General features: G+C 47.1%; 1 protein-coding gene across 1 annotated transcript; it reads left to right on the top strand.

The window, feature by feature from the left end:
• The first annotated feature begins 3,625 nt into the window (after positions 1-3,625).
• LOC101130789 (nicolin-1-like) lies at positions 3,626-4,734 on the top strand. The gene is made up of 2 exons (XM_004064069.2): positions 3,626-3,797; positions 4,176-4,734. Exons 1-2 carry the CDS (start codon positions 3,626-3,628, stop codon positions 4,646-4,648), a joined length of 645 nt encoding a protein of 214 aa, XP_004064117.1. The 3' UTR covers positions 4,649-4,734.
• The last annotated feature ends 8,851 nt before the right edge of the window (positions 4,735-13,585 follow it).

Below are 13,585 nucleotides of genomic sequence, written 5' to 3'. Positions count from 1 at the left end.
TCGCGTTACTACACTCCAGCCTAGGAGATAGAGAGCCTGTCTCAAAAAAAAGTTTTTATGACCACCACGGTGGCTCACACCTGTAATTCCAGCACTTTGGGAGGTCAAGGCAGGTGGATCACTTGAGCTCAGGTGTTCGAGACCAGCCTGGCCAGCATGGTGAAACCTTGTGTCTACTAAAAATACAAAAATTAGCCAGGCGATGTGGATTACAGCCAGGCATCTGTAATCCCAGCTACTCGGGAGGCTAAGGCAAGAGAATCACTTGAACCCAGGAGGTGGAGGTTGCAGTGAGCTGAGATCACGCCACGGCACTCCAGTCTGGACGACAGAGCAAGACTCCATCTCAAAAAAAAAAAAAAAAGAGGGTCCCAATCCTGTTGTGTTGCCAGTGTCCACGTTCCAGCTTTTTGCTAATCAACAAAGCCATTCTTTTTTTTTTTTTTTTTTGAGACGTAATCTCACTCTGTCACCCAGGCTGGAGTGCAGGGCTTGAGGGTTCCAGCAAACACCTCTGCCATCTGTCTGCCTGCTTTTTCTGTCACTTTTGAAATTCTGGTATCATGCCCATGGTCAAAGCAACTAACTTCTGTGGCTACTAGAACTTTCTTCTTCCTTTTTTTTTTTGAGACGGTGTCTTGCTCTGTCGCCCAGACTGGAGTGCAATGGCGCGGATCTCTGCTCGCTGCAACCTCCGCCTCCCGGGTTCAAGCGATTCTCCTGCCTCAGTCTCCCAAGTAGCTGGGACTACAGGCACGTGCCACCATCCCTGGCTAATGTTTTGTATTTTTAGTAGAGACGGGGTTTCACCATGTTGGCCAGGCTGGTCTCGAACTCCTGACCTTAGGTGATCTGCCTGCCTCGGCCTCCCAAAATGCTGGGATTACAGGCGTGAGCAACTGTGCCCTGCCTTCTTCCTGCTTTTCTCACTCTGCACTTCCTGCTGCTGTCGATGAAACTCAGCTTCTTATTCCCAGGCACTCTCAGAGTGAGGATCCATAGGAGGCTTTGATTCTCAGGACAGATAACCCCATCTTTCCTCTGGTTCTGACTTATTTTTCTGTGTCCTTGTTACTGTGGTCATACCCAGAGAAGTAACATTTTGTCTTGCATTTGCAAGAATCTCCACCTTTCCCCACAAAGAGATTTCAGCACAGTGGCTATTTTAACAGATACCATGCAGCACGTACCACACATTCCCTTCCTGAGTCCTCGAAAGTAATTTTCAGCTTTTGATTGGTTATATTTTTCTTCCCAGCTACATTTTGGGAAGTCCAGCAGAATAACTTGCTACTCTTTTAAAGGTTCTAATGATAAAATGAAACAAAACACCCCCTTTTTATCATCACCCACAAAGCCCTAATGCGTGCAACAAAGATTGTGAAATGGCCAGAGAACAGTTTGTGAGACAGAAAGGATGGCTTTGTTGGCCAGGCATGATGGCTCATGCCTATAATCCCAGCACTTTGGGAGATCGAGGTGGGTGGATCACAAGGTCAGGAGTTCAAGACCTGCCTGGCCAACATGGTGAAACCCCGTCTCTACTAAAAATACAAAAATTATCCAGGCGCAGTGGCAGGCGCCTGCAATCCCAGCTACTCAGGAGGCTGAGGCAGGAGAATCACTTGAAGCCGGGAGGCGGAGGCTGCAGTGAGCCGAGATCATGCCACTGCACTCCAGCCTGGGCAATAGAGCGAGACTCCGTTTCAAAAAAAGAAAAAAAAAGAGAAAATATATTCTATGGGCCATGTGCGCTGGCTCACGCTTATAATCCCAGCAATTTGGGAGGCAGGAAGATCGCTTGGTCCTAGGAGTTCAAGACCAGCCTGGGCAATATGGCAAGACTCTGTCTCTATTAAAAAAAAAAAAAAAAAAAAAAAAAGGCCGGGCACAGTGGCTCATGCCTGTAATCCCAGCACTTTGGGAGGCCGAGGCAGGTGGATCACCTGAGGTCAGGAGTTCAAGACTAGCCTGGCCAACATGGTGAAACCCTATCGCTACTAAAATACAAAAACAGCTGGGCATGGTGGTGGGTGCGTGTAATCCCAGCTACTTGGGAGGCTGAGGCAGGAGAATCACTTGAACCCGGGAGAGGTTGCAGTGAGCTGAGATCGCACCACTGCACTCCAGCCTGGGCGACAGAGCAAGACTCCATCTAAAAAAAGAATGAGGCGAGGCAAGGCGAGGCGGGGTGGCTTGGGGTGGGACGAGGCGAGGCGTTCTGCGCTTGTGGTCCCAACTGCTCTAGAGGCTGAGGTGGGAGGATCACAAAAAATACAACCCTGTACATGAATGTTCATAGCAGCTTTATTTATAATAGCCACAAAGTGAAACAGCCCAAATGCCTTTTCAACATTAGGGATGAATGTTTATCTCTGTGATATGTCCATACTATGGAACAGTGCTCAGCAATACAAAGGAGCAAACCCTTGATACATGCAACGATTTGGATGGATTTCCACGGGATTATGCTGAGTGAAAAAGCCAATCTGAAAAAATTGAGTATTGTATGATTTCTTTTATACAATAACCCTGAAATAAGAAAATAGAGATTAGGTGCTGCGAGGGATTAGGGTGGTGGAGAAGGTAGGTGTCTGTTCCGTTTATAAAGGGGTAGCACAAGAGAGCTTTGTGGGGATGGAAGCCTTCTCTGTCTTGAATGTGGTAGTGGTTACATGTGAAATAACTGAATGGAATTAAACTCACACACATAAGTGCACACAAAACTGGCGAAATCTGAATACACTCTGGATTGCACCAACGTTAATATCCTGGTTTTGACATGGTACTAAATTTATGCCAGATGTTACCATTTGGGGAATTGAGTGGAGTGCATGGGTCCTCCCTTATAATTTTTGTTACCACTGCATGTGAATCTATACTTATTTTAAAACAAAAAGTTAAAAATCAAAATAGGCCGGGCATGGTAGCTCACGCCTGTAATCCCAGCACTTTGGGAGGCCGAGGTGGGTGAATCACCTGATGTCAGGAGTTCGAGACCAGCCTGACCAACATGGAGAAACCCCATCTCTACTACAAATACAAAATTAGCCAGACATGGTGACACATGCCTGTAATCCCAGCTACTCACGAGGCTGAGGCAGGAGAATTGGTTGAAACTGGGAGGCAAAGGTTGCGGTGAGCCGAGATCGTGCCATTGCACTCCAGCCTGGGCAACAAGAGCAAAACTCCGTCTCAAAAAAAAAAAAAAAAAGAAAAAGAAACAGAAAAAAGAATCAAAATAAATAATGAAAGGAATGAATTATATAACCTACTGAATAAATTAGAAAACCGTGAGTCCATACTGCCATAAATAAATTAATGAATAAATGGAAAGTTTGATGAGGAATGGGATATTGACATAGCCTCAAAGTACCTCCCCACTCCGAACTGAAATAGGAAAATAATAACTTTAAAGTACAGAAACATGGCAAATACCATCTTAACGAAGGAATCAAAGTGAATATCATCAGTATTCAAATCATGTGCCACCTCATAGGCTGAAATGAGGACACAGCATCACCTCTGTGATCTTCCTATCCAAGATGAGAAACTGAGGACGGCAGGAAGGGCTGGCGGTCGGGGCCTGGAGCAGCTATTGCACTTAATCGCGGCTGCTAGCACCATGTCCCGCGTTTTGGTGCCTTGCCATGTGAAAGGCACCGTAGCCCTGCAGGTGGGCGACGTATGGACCTCCCAAGGCCGGCCTGGTGTGCTGGTCATTGATGTCACCTTCCCCTGTGTCACTCCGTTCGAGGGGATCACGTTTAAGAATTATTACACAGCGGCCGGGCATGGTGGCTCACGCCTGTAATCTCAGCACTCTGGGAGACCGAGGCAGGTGGATCACCAGAGGTCAAAAGTTTGAGACCAGCCTGGCCAACATGGTGAAACCTTGTCTCTACTAAAAACACAAAAATTAGCCAGGTGTGGTGGTGGGAGTTCAAGATCAGCCTGACCAACATGGAGAAACCCCGTCTCTACTAAAAATACAAAATTAGCCGGGGTGGTGGCGCATGCCTGTAATCCCAGCTACTTGGGAGGCTGAGGCAGGAGAATCGCTTGAAGCCGGGAGGTAGAGGTTGCAGTGAGCCGAGATCGCACCATTGCACTCCAACCTGGGCAAAAAGAGCGAAACTCCATCTCAAAAAAAAATAAAAAGGATTACTACACAGCTTTTTTGAGCATCCGTGTCTGTCAGCACACCTCAGCACACACACCGGCCAAGTGGGTGACCTGCCTGTGGGACTGTCTGATGCCCGACCCACACAGTGAGGAGGGAGCCCAGGAGTATGTGTCGCTGTTCAAGCAACAGATACTGTGTGACATGGCCAGAATATCGGAGCTACACCTGATTCTGCAGCAGCCATCACCACTGTGGCTGTCTTTCACAGTGGAGGAGCTGCAGATCTATCAGCAGGGACCAAAGAGCCCCTCCATGATCTTCCCCAAGTGGCTCTCCCACCCAATGCCCTGTGAGCAACCTGCACTCCTCCATGAGGGTCTCCCAGACCCCAGCAGGGTATCCTCTGAGGTGCAGCAGATGTGGGCACTGACAGAGATGATCCGGGCCAGTCACACCTCCGCGAGGATAGGCCACTTTGATGTAGATGGCTGTTATGACCTGAACTTGCTCTCCTACACTTGAATGGTGGCTCCTAGCCAAGATGTTGGCCTTTCTGTGCCCACTCAGACTTGGTTTGGGCCACCAGAGGCCGAAGTGTGTTTTCTGTGCATTCCAAGTGTTGCCTGCATGCCTGTTCTGTCTGGGCAACATTCACAGATTCAAGATTCTCCGGGGCTGACTGTGTTGCTTCAGCATGAGCTCCTGGCAGGGGGGCACTCTGTCTTCACCTGGCTGCAACTCAGTTCTTCCTTCTACCCAAAAACACTCCAGTCAGTTGTACTTACTAAGAGTCCCTGAGTGCCCTCTGCCCCTCCTGCCAACATGCACACTCCTGTCTTCTGCCTGCTCCTTCACCTCAGTGCAGTTGGGCTGGGCTGACCTACTAGAACGCGCTCCATGTGTGGACCCAGAAGGCCATTGCTGCCATGGCACTTGGGATACTTGAGGAAGAAACAGAAACCTTATTTCTTCCTGTGTGTCCCCTAGTGACTTTCTTTCCCTTTGTGTTATGCCATAGAAAGAAAATTTCCTGTCTAAACTCTTCTGTTGCCTGCCTAGGAAGCAAAGCTGAAGATTTGGGCAGCCTGAGTCTCTCAGTTTCTGAGCTGGCTCCTGAATATATGTCCAAATGGGTGTGCCCATAGGGCCTGGACAGGTGTCTCTAGCAAAGCCAGGGCCTGAGAATAAGAACTGGGATCTGTCTGCCATCTGACATAGCCCAAAGCACATCCCTATCCTTTCTCCCAGTTGCCCCTTTCCAAGAGACATGCTCAGCATGATGAGAGATCAACCATGGTGGGGAATGGGTCCAAGTAAGGGTTCTCATTGGTGCCTTTTAAGAGGCCTAGGTCCTCCATTAACTCAGGCCAACCATTAAGTGATGCGGGCTGCTCTTCCTTCATGTGAGAAAACCCTGTTTCCCTCTGGTTCTTCCTGGCTTCACCCCTGGTGGCTATTATAAAGCAGTACTGTTGTATGTCTTGGACCTGGAAAACTGGACATGTGTGCGACTCAACAGTTTTCTTGGGGGAGTTCAGTGACCTTTTGGTGGTCACCCTCTGCTCTCATCCATGAGTTCTTACATAGCCCCATTCAGCTGCTTCTGAAAGGGTGATGGAGCAGTAGTCCTCAGTGTGTGTGTGAGTGAAGAGGACCTTGTGGTGGCAGGGACCATGCTTCATTCGTGGCTGTGTCCCCAGCCCAGGGCCTGGTATGCAGCAAGATCAGTAAATACTTGTGGAATGCAAAAAAAAAAAAAAAAAAAGAAGAAGATGCAGAACCTGACCTAGCCACAAGGAAACATCAGACAAACCCAAACTGAGGGACAGGCTACAAAATAACAGGCTTCTAACCTTCAAAAGTATCAAGGTCATGAAAGTCAAGAATTTCTCTTTTTTTTTTTTTGAGACAGTCTCACTCTGTTGCCCAGGCTGCAAGTGCAGTGGCACAATCTCGGCTCTCTGCAGCCTCCGCCTCCTGGGTTCAGGTGATTCGCATGCCTCAGTCTCCCGAGTAGCTGGGATTACAGGGGTGCACCACCACACCCAGCTAATTTTTGTATTTTTAGTAGAGACGGGGTTTCACCATTTTGCCTAGGCTGGTCTCGAACCCCTGACCTCAGGTGATCCACCGGCTTCAGCCTCCCAAACTGCTGGGATTACAGGCACGAGCCACCGGGCCTGGACTTCTTCCTTTTTTTTTTTTTTTTTTTTTTTTTTTTTAAGACAGGTTCTCCCTCGGTTGCCCAGGCTGGAGTGCAGTGGCGCAATCACAGCTCACTGCAGCCTTGACCTCCTGGGTTCAAAGGATCCTCCCACCTCAGCTTCCTGAGTAGCTGTGACTGCAGGCTCGAACCAACAGGCTCAGATGGTTTTTGTATTTTTTGTGGAGACAGGATCTCCCTATGTTGCCCGAGCTGGTCTGGAACTCCTGGGCTCAAGCAATCTGCCCACCTCAACCTCCTAATGTGCTAGAATTACAGACGCGAGCCACCATGCCTGACTAGAAAGGACCTTATTGAGACAAGTGATAAAACTTAAATGGGGTTTGAGATTAGATGGCAATAACATATTACATTTTGATGGCTATATTTTGGTTATATAAGAGAATGTTCTTTTTTTTTTTTTTTTTTTTTGAGACAGAGTCTCCCTCTGTCACCCACCCTGGAGTGCAGTGGCATGATCTCGGCTCACTGCAACTTCTGCCTCCCAGGTTCAAGTGATTCTCCTGCCTCAGCCCCCTGAGTATCTGGGACTGTAGGCGCCCGCCACCACACCTGGCTAATTTTTGTATTTTTAGTAGAGATGGGGTTTCACCATGTTTGGTCAGGCTGGTCTTGAACTCCTAACCTCAGGTGACCTACCAGCCTCCGCCTACCAAAGTGCTGGGATTACAGGCATGAGCCACTGCGCCTGGCCACCGTTCTTACTTGTAGGAAATACACATTACAGCATTCAGGGATGATCAGGCATCAGGTTAACAACTTAATTTTTTTTTCCAACCAAAGTATGTGACTAAGCACCTTAACTTTAAGTGGTTCAGAGAGAAAAGTGATGCGTACTATACCTGTGACTTTTCTGTAAGTTTGGGATTGTTTTAAAGTAATATATTCTAAAACACTAACCAAGGTTATCTGCACACTTTTTTTTTTTTTTTTTGAGAGGTAGTTTCACTCTTTCGCCCAGGCCAGAGTGCAGTGGCGCAATCTCAGCTCACTGCAACCTCTGCCTCCCGGGTTCAAGCAATTTCCTGCCTCCGGAGTAGCTGGGATAACAGGCCCCTGCAACCACACTCGGCTAATTTTTATATCTTTAGTAGAGATGGGGGTTTCACTATGTTGGTCAGGCTGGTCTCGAACTCCTGGCCTCAAGTGATCCACACACCTTGGCCTCCCAAAGTGTTGGGATTACAGGCATGAGCCACTGCGCCCAGCTTACTTAAGGTTTTGCACATGGCTGGGCACGGTGGCTCATGCCTGTAATCCCAGCACTCTGGGAGGCTGAGGTGGGTGGATCATGAGGTCAGGAGATCGAGACCAGCCTGACCAACATAGTGAAACCCCGTCTCTACTAAAAATACAAAAAAAAAATTAGCCGGGCGTGGTGGTGGGCACCTGTAGTCCCAGTTACTCGGGAGGCTGAGGCAGGAGAATGGCGTGAACCTGGGAGGTGGAGCTTGCAGTGAGCCCAGATAGTGCCTCTGCACTCCAGCCTGGGCGACAGAGCAAGACTCCATCTCAAAAAAAAAAAAAAGGTTTTGTACGGAGACTAGTACAATAAATGTTCATATGTCCACCATCTAGATTTAATAATTATTAAAATGTCATCAGGCAAAATTTTCCAGACTGAGCACTGGGGTCATGTGAGGTCCAGCAAAGAAAAATAATGTGCCCAGGGCCACACAGTCGGCTAGTTGTGACAGAGCTTGACTTTGAACCCTGGCAGTCTGGCTCCAGAATCTTTTTTTTTTTTTTATTGAGACGGAGTCTCCTTCTGTCACCCAGGCTGGAGTGCAGTGGCGCAATCTTGGCTCACTGCAAGCTCCGCCTCCCAGGTTCACGCCATCCTCCTGCCTCAGCCTCCCGAGTAGCTGGGACTACAGGCACCCGCCACCATGCCCGGCTAATTTCTTTTTTTGTATTTTTGGTAGAGACGGAGTTTCACCGTGTTAGCCAGTACGGTCTCGATCTCCTGACCTCGTGATCCACCCGCCTCGGCCTCCCAAAGTGCTGGGATTACAGGCGTGAGCCACCGCGCCCAGCCAGCTCCAGAATCTTAATTACTACGTGAAACTGCCTCTGTACAGATATAAGGAAATGTTTATATAATTTAATTCCAGTCATGTGTCTGTATATGACTCACAGTCTTTTCTGTACTTTTTCCTGCAAGGTTGTATTTATTTTTTATTTTTTATTTTTATTTTTATTTTTATTTTTTGAGACTGAGTCTCACTCTTGTTGCCCAGGCTGGAGTGCAGTGGTGCAATCTCAGCTTACTGCAACCTCTGCCTCCCGGGTTCAAGCGATTCTCCTGCCTCAGTCTCCCGAGTAGCTGGGATTACAGGTGCCCACCACAATGCCCAGCTAATTTTTTATATTTTTAGTAGAGACAGGATTTCGCCATGTTGGCCAGGCTGGTGTCTAAGTCCTGACCTCAGGTGATTCGCTGCCTGGGCCTCCCAAAGTGCTGGGATTACAGGCATGAGCCACTGTGCTCGGCCTCCAGCCATTTGAAAGTAAGTTGCAGACAGCAATCCCCTTCAATTCTAAATTCTTCAGCATGCATCTCCTAAAAGTAAGTACATTCTCTTACATTATCATGTTACGTTTACACACCTAAGACAATTAGCAATAATTCCCTAATATCACTTAATAGCCAGTCCATGTTTAATTTTCCCCAGTTGTCCCATACATCTTTTATAACTTTTTTAAAAGACAAGATTCAGTCCAGGCTCATTTATTCCATACACATGCACCTCTTTAGTCTCTTAAACTAAAACAGTGTGTTCATTTTAAAGATACCAATCCCCAGCATTTAAAGACCCCTGTAATCCCAGCATTTTGGGAGGCCAAGGCGGGAGAATCACTTGACATCAGGAATTCGAGATCGCCCTGGACAGCATAGTGAGACCCCCCCCTCAATCTCTACAAAATAAATAAATACATAAAATAGGCAGTGTTTTGTTTTGTTTTTGAGACAAGGTTTCACTCTGTCACCCAGGCTTGAGTGCAGCAATGCAATCTCAGCTCTCTGTAGCCTTGGCTTCCCAGACTCAGATGATCCTCCCATCTCAGCCTCCTGAGTAGCTGGGACTACAGGGGTACACCACCACACGTGGCTAATTTTTGGTTTTTTTTTTTTTTTTGAAGATATGGGGTCGCACTGTGTTGTTCACAATGTCATCCAACGCATCTTTTAACTTTTTCCCTGAAGAAGATAAAATGCCACCATCAGGCACGGTGGCTCATGCCTGCAATCCCAGCACTTTGGGAGGCCAAGGCTGGCAGATCACTTGAGACCAGGAGTTCAAGACCAGCCTGGGCAACATAGCAACACCACCTCTCAGTTATAACATTATTACTTTTTAAAAAATGCCACCAGTTCATGTATTTAGACAACTTTATCACTGTTGCTCAGGGGAAAAGCCTGTCTTGGTCTAGGAGAATTCCACAGAACATTCTTTTATTTGGTAAAGTGGGAAATTCTAGGATCTGGTAGTGCATTCATCTAATTACCAAAATGATACCACTCATACCACGCTTGGATTAGTAACTTTTCAAATAATTTGGAAACAAACAAACAAAAAAACCATTTAACATTAAAATTGAAAATAATTCCAACTTTGTTTCACTTGAAGAAAGCGGGTCCCAATCCTGTTGTGTTGCCGGTGTCCACGTTCCAGCTTTTTGCTAATCAACAAAGCCATCCTTTCTGTCTCACAAGCTGTTCCCTGGACGTTTCACAATCTTTGTTGCACGCATTAGGGCTTTGTGGGTGATGATAAAAAGGGGGTGTTTTGTTTCGTTTTATCATTAGGAACTTTAAAACAGTAGCAAGTTATTCTGCTGGACTTCCCAAAATGTAGCTGGGAAGAACAATATAGTCGATCAAAAGCTGAAAATTACTTTCAAGGACTCAGGAAGGGAACGTGTGGTACGTGCTGCACGGTATCTGTTAAAATAGCCACTGTGCTGAAATCCCTTTGTGGGGAAAGGTAGAGATTTTTACAAATTCAAGACAAAATGTTACTTCTCTGGGTATGACCACAGTAACAAGGACACAGAAAAATAGGTCAGAACCAGAGGAAAGATGGGGTTATCTGTCCTGAGAACCAAAGCCTCCTATGGATCCTCACTCTGAGAGTGCCTGGGAATAAGAAGCTGAGTTTCATTGACAGCAGCAGGAAGTGCAGAGTGAGAAAAGCAGGAAGAAAGTTCTAGTAGCCGCAGAAGTTAGTTGCTTTGACCACGGGCATGATACCAGAATTTCAGAAGTGACAGAAAAAGCAGGCAGACAGATGGCAGAGATGTTTGCTGGAACCCTCAAGCCCTAAGGAAGAGTCTTGATTATGTTATCATCACTTCTGAACACTTTAGCGACCATAGCTCTCAGTCTGTGGGAAAAGCCCTGCTGGCCTTTGAGACTGGTGTGAGGGACTGTCCTGCTCTGGGAAATGTAGGAAGGCTAAATCGGAAAAGCCCAGGCAGGGTGTCTAATCCTTGGGCTTCTCTGGGCCACATTGGAAGAAGAATTGTTTTGGGCCACACGTAAAATGCACTAATACTAATGATAGCTGATGAGCTAAAAAACAAAACACAAAACATCTCATAATGTTTTATTTTAAGAAAGTGTTGGGCCACATTCAAAGCCGTTCTGGGTCACATACGACCTGCAGGCCGAGGGTTGCACAAGCTTGGCCTAGGGTTTCTTGGTGAGATGAAAGCTGTGATGGGGCTATTGAAGCCTAAAGCATCATTTTTCACTGTTGTTTTGGAGGGTAACCAATTAGCATTTTCTGCGTGGTTGTTTGGGCATCACAAGAAAAGGGCTTCTGAGAAAGCCCCGGCTCCTGGGACAACAGCACAGGTGGCGCCTTCAACCTCCAGCCCTTGCAATGCACAAGGAGAGAACAATCGTGCTTCCTGTGGCCATATTGGCACGATTGTTCCAACACCTTTATCATGGCCCATGGGTCACAGAGGGACTCGGGCCCTGCCTGGCTCCTTCTTAGAATGTGCATTTTCACAGCTCATGGGGCAGGAGCTGGTGAAACTGGCCCCTTCCCCAGGGAGCACTGATGCATTTCTAATACCAGGATGAAAACCAGTGCCAGGCCATGGAGACAGCTCTGTCACCCAGGCTGGAGTGCAGTGGTGCAAACTTGGCCTACTGCAGCCTCAACTTCTTGGGCTCAGGCAGTAATTCTCCCACGTCAGCCTCCCAAGTAGCTGGAACTACAGATGCATGTAACCATGCCTGGCTAGTTTTTTAATTTTTTGTAGAGACAGGGTCTCACTATGTTGCCCAGGCTGGTCTTGAACTTCCGGCCTCAAGCAAACCTCCCACCTTGGCCTCCCAAGTCATTAGTATTACATTTGTGAGCCACAACACCCAGCCAGGGTCTGAATCTATAATTCAGTGTCCTAGCTGTGACCCCAGGAAGCCTCAGATTTGTCATGGTAGACTTTGCATGGCCATCTGGTTTAATGGGGCTGATGAAGATGCTTCTTAGCAGTTCTTAAACTCCCATCATGAGATGTTAGCAATTGAGGCCCTCAAAGAGTTGTCCCCAACGAGCATAGTACAACCCAGTGTCTCACCAAAAAATTTCCTCCAGACTCATTTAAATAAAGAAGCTGAGCTGGGTGTGGTGGCTCACATCTATAATCCCAGCACTTTGGGAACCTGAGAGGGGTGGATCACCTGTCGTCAGGAGTTTGAGACTAGCCTGGCCAATGTGGTGAAACCCTGTCTCTATTAAAAATACAAAAATTGGCTGGGTGCAGTGGCTCATGCCTGTAATCCCAGCACTTTGGGAGGCCAAGGTGGACGGATCACCTGAGGTCAGGAGTTCAAGACCAGCCTAGCCAACATGATGAAACCCTGTCTTTACTAAAAATACAAAAATTAGCCTGACATGGTGGCGGGTTCCTGTATTCCCAGCTACTCGGGAGGTTGAGGCAGAAGAATCTCTTGAACCCGAGAGGCAAGGTTGCAGTGAGCCAAGATTGTGCCACTGTACTCCAGCCTGGGTGACAGAGCAAGACTCTATCTCAAAAAAAAAAAAAAAAACCCAAAACAAAAACAAAAAACAAAATTATCCTGGCATGGTGGCAGGGCACCTGTAGTCCCAGCTACTCAGGAGGCTGAGGCAGGAGAATTGCTTGAACCCGGAAGGCGGGGGTTGTAGTTAGCCGAGATTGCACCACTGCACTCCGGCCCTGGCAACAGAGAGAGACTCTGTCTCAAAAAAAAAAAAAAAAGAAAGAAGGAAAGAAAGAAAAAAACGGAAGCTGGCCGGGCACAGTGGCTCAAGCCTGTAACCCTAGCACTTTGGGAGGTGGAGGTGGAAGACTGTTTGAGCCCAGGGGTTCAAGACCAGCCCGTGCAAAGTAGTGAGACCATATCTCTACAAAAAATTTAAAAATTGGCTGGGCAAGGTGGTGCATGCTTGTAGTCACAGCTACTTAGGAGGCTGAGGTGGGAGGATCCTTTAAGCCTGGGAGATGAAGGCTGCAGTGAGCTGTGATTGTGCCCCTGTCCTCCAGCCTGCGTGACAGAGCGAGACCCTGTCTCAAAAACAAAAGAACAGAAGCCCCAGCCTGATGGCAGTGATTAAAGGACAGGGTCAACGCAGACAGGCATGTCTACATCACCATGAACAGCTCATGGGGGTGGTGGGAGGAAGTACATACTGAAGTCATCTTTTTCTGAAGTAATCACTTGTTTGTTCCAGAAAAGGTTAAAATGAGTCATCTCTCTCCCGGTGTGTCCTCCCCCAACCTCCTCCACAGCTTTTCTGATTCCAGAGCAGAAACAATAGTGGAATTATCACAGCCACAAATAATTGATGGTCACAAAATCATGATCATCAACATAAGATCATTTATATTTTAAAATGTGATTCACCAAAATGAGTAAAACATGCATACACAGGGTCAACAGAGGTTGCCATAGAGACGGTCAGCCATATTGCGCCCAGTTTTATTGTTTATCGTTGCTTGGAAGCACATTCACTGCAATTCTTGTCTTCCCAGAATACTAAAACACACACACAGGCTAGACACAGTCAAGTGAGTGTCACGTTCCTATAAAATTTAGGTTATGCTGTGATTTCATTTGTGCTCTTGGAACCATGAAAACTCAGAGCTACAGGAGCTCTCTGTTCATAGGATCATTCAATTTATTACTTTTACAGCTGTAGAGAATGAGATCAAGCCCAGAAATGGAGGTTAGGAGG

The sequence above is a fragment of the Gorilla gorilla genome, chromosome X (assembly GCF_029281585.2).
Source record: "Gorilla gorilla gorilla isolate KB3781 chromosome X, NHGRI_mGorGor1-v2.1_pri, whole genome shotgun sequence".
NCBI lineage: Eukaryota > Metazoa > Chordata > Mammalia > Primates > Hominidae > Gorilla > Gorilla gorilla.
The sequence above is the reverse complement of the archived record's forward strand: the minus strand, read 5'-3'. Positions and strand labels throughout refer to the sequence as shown.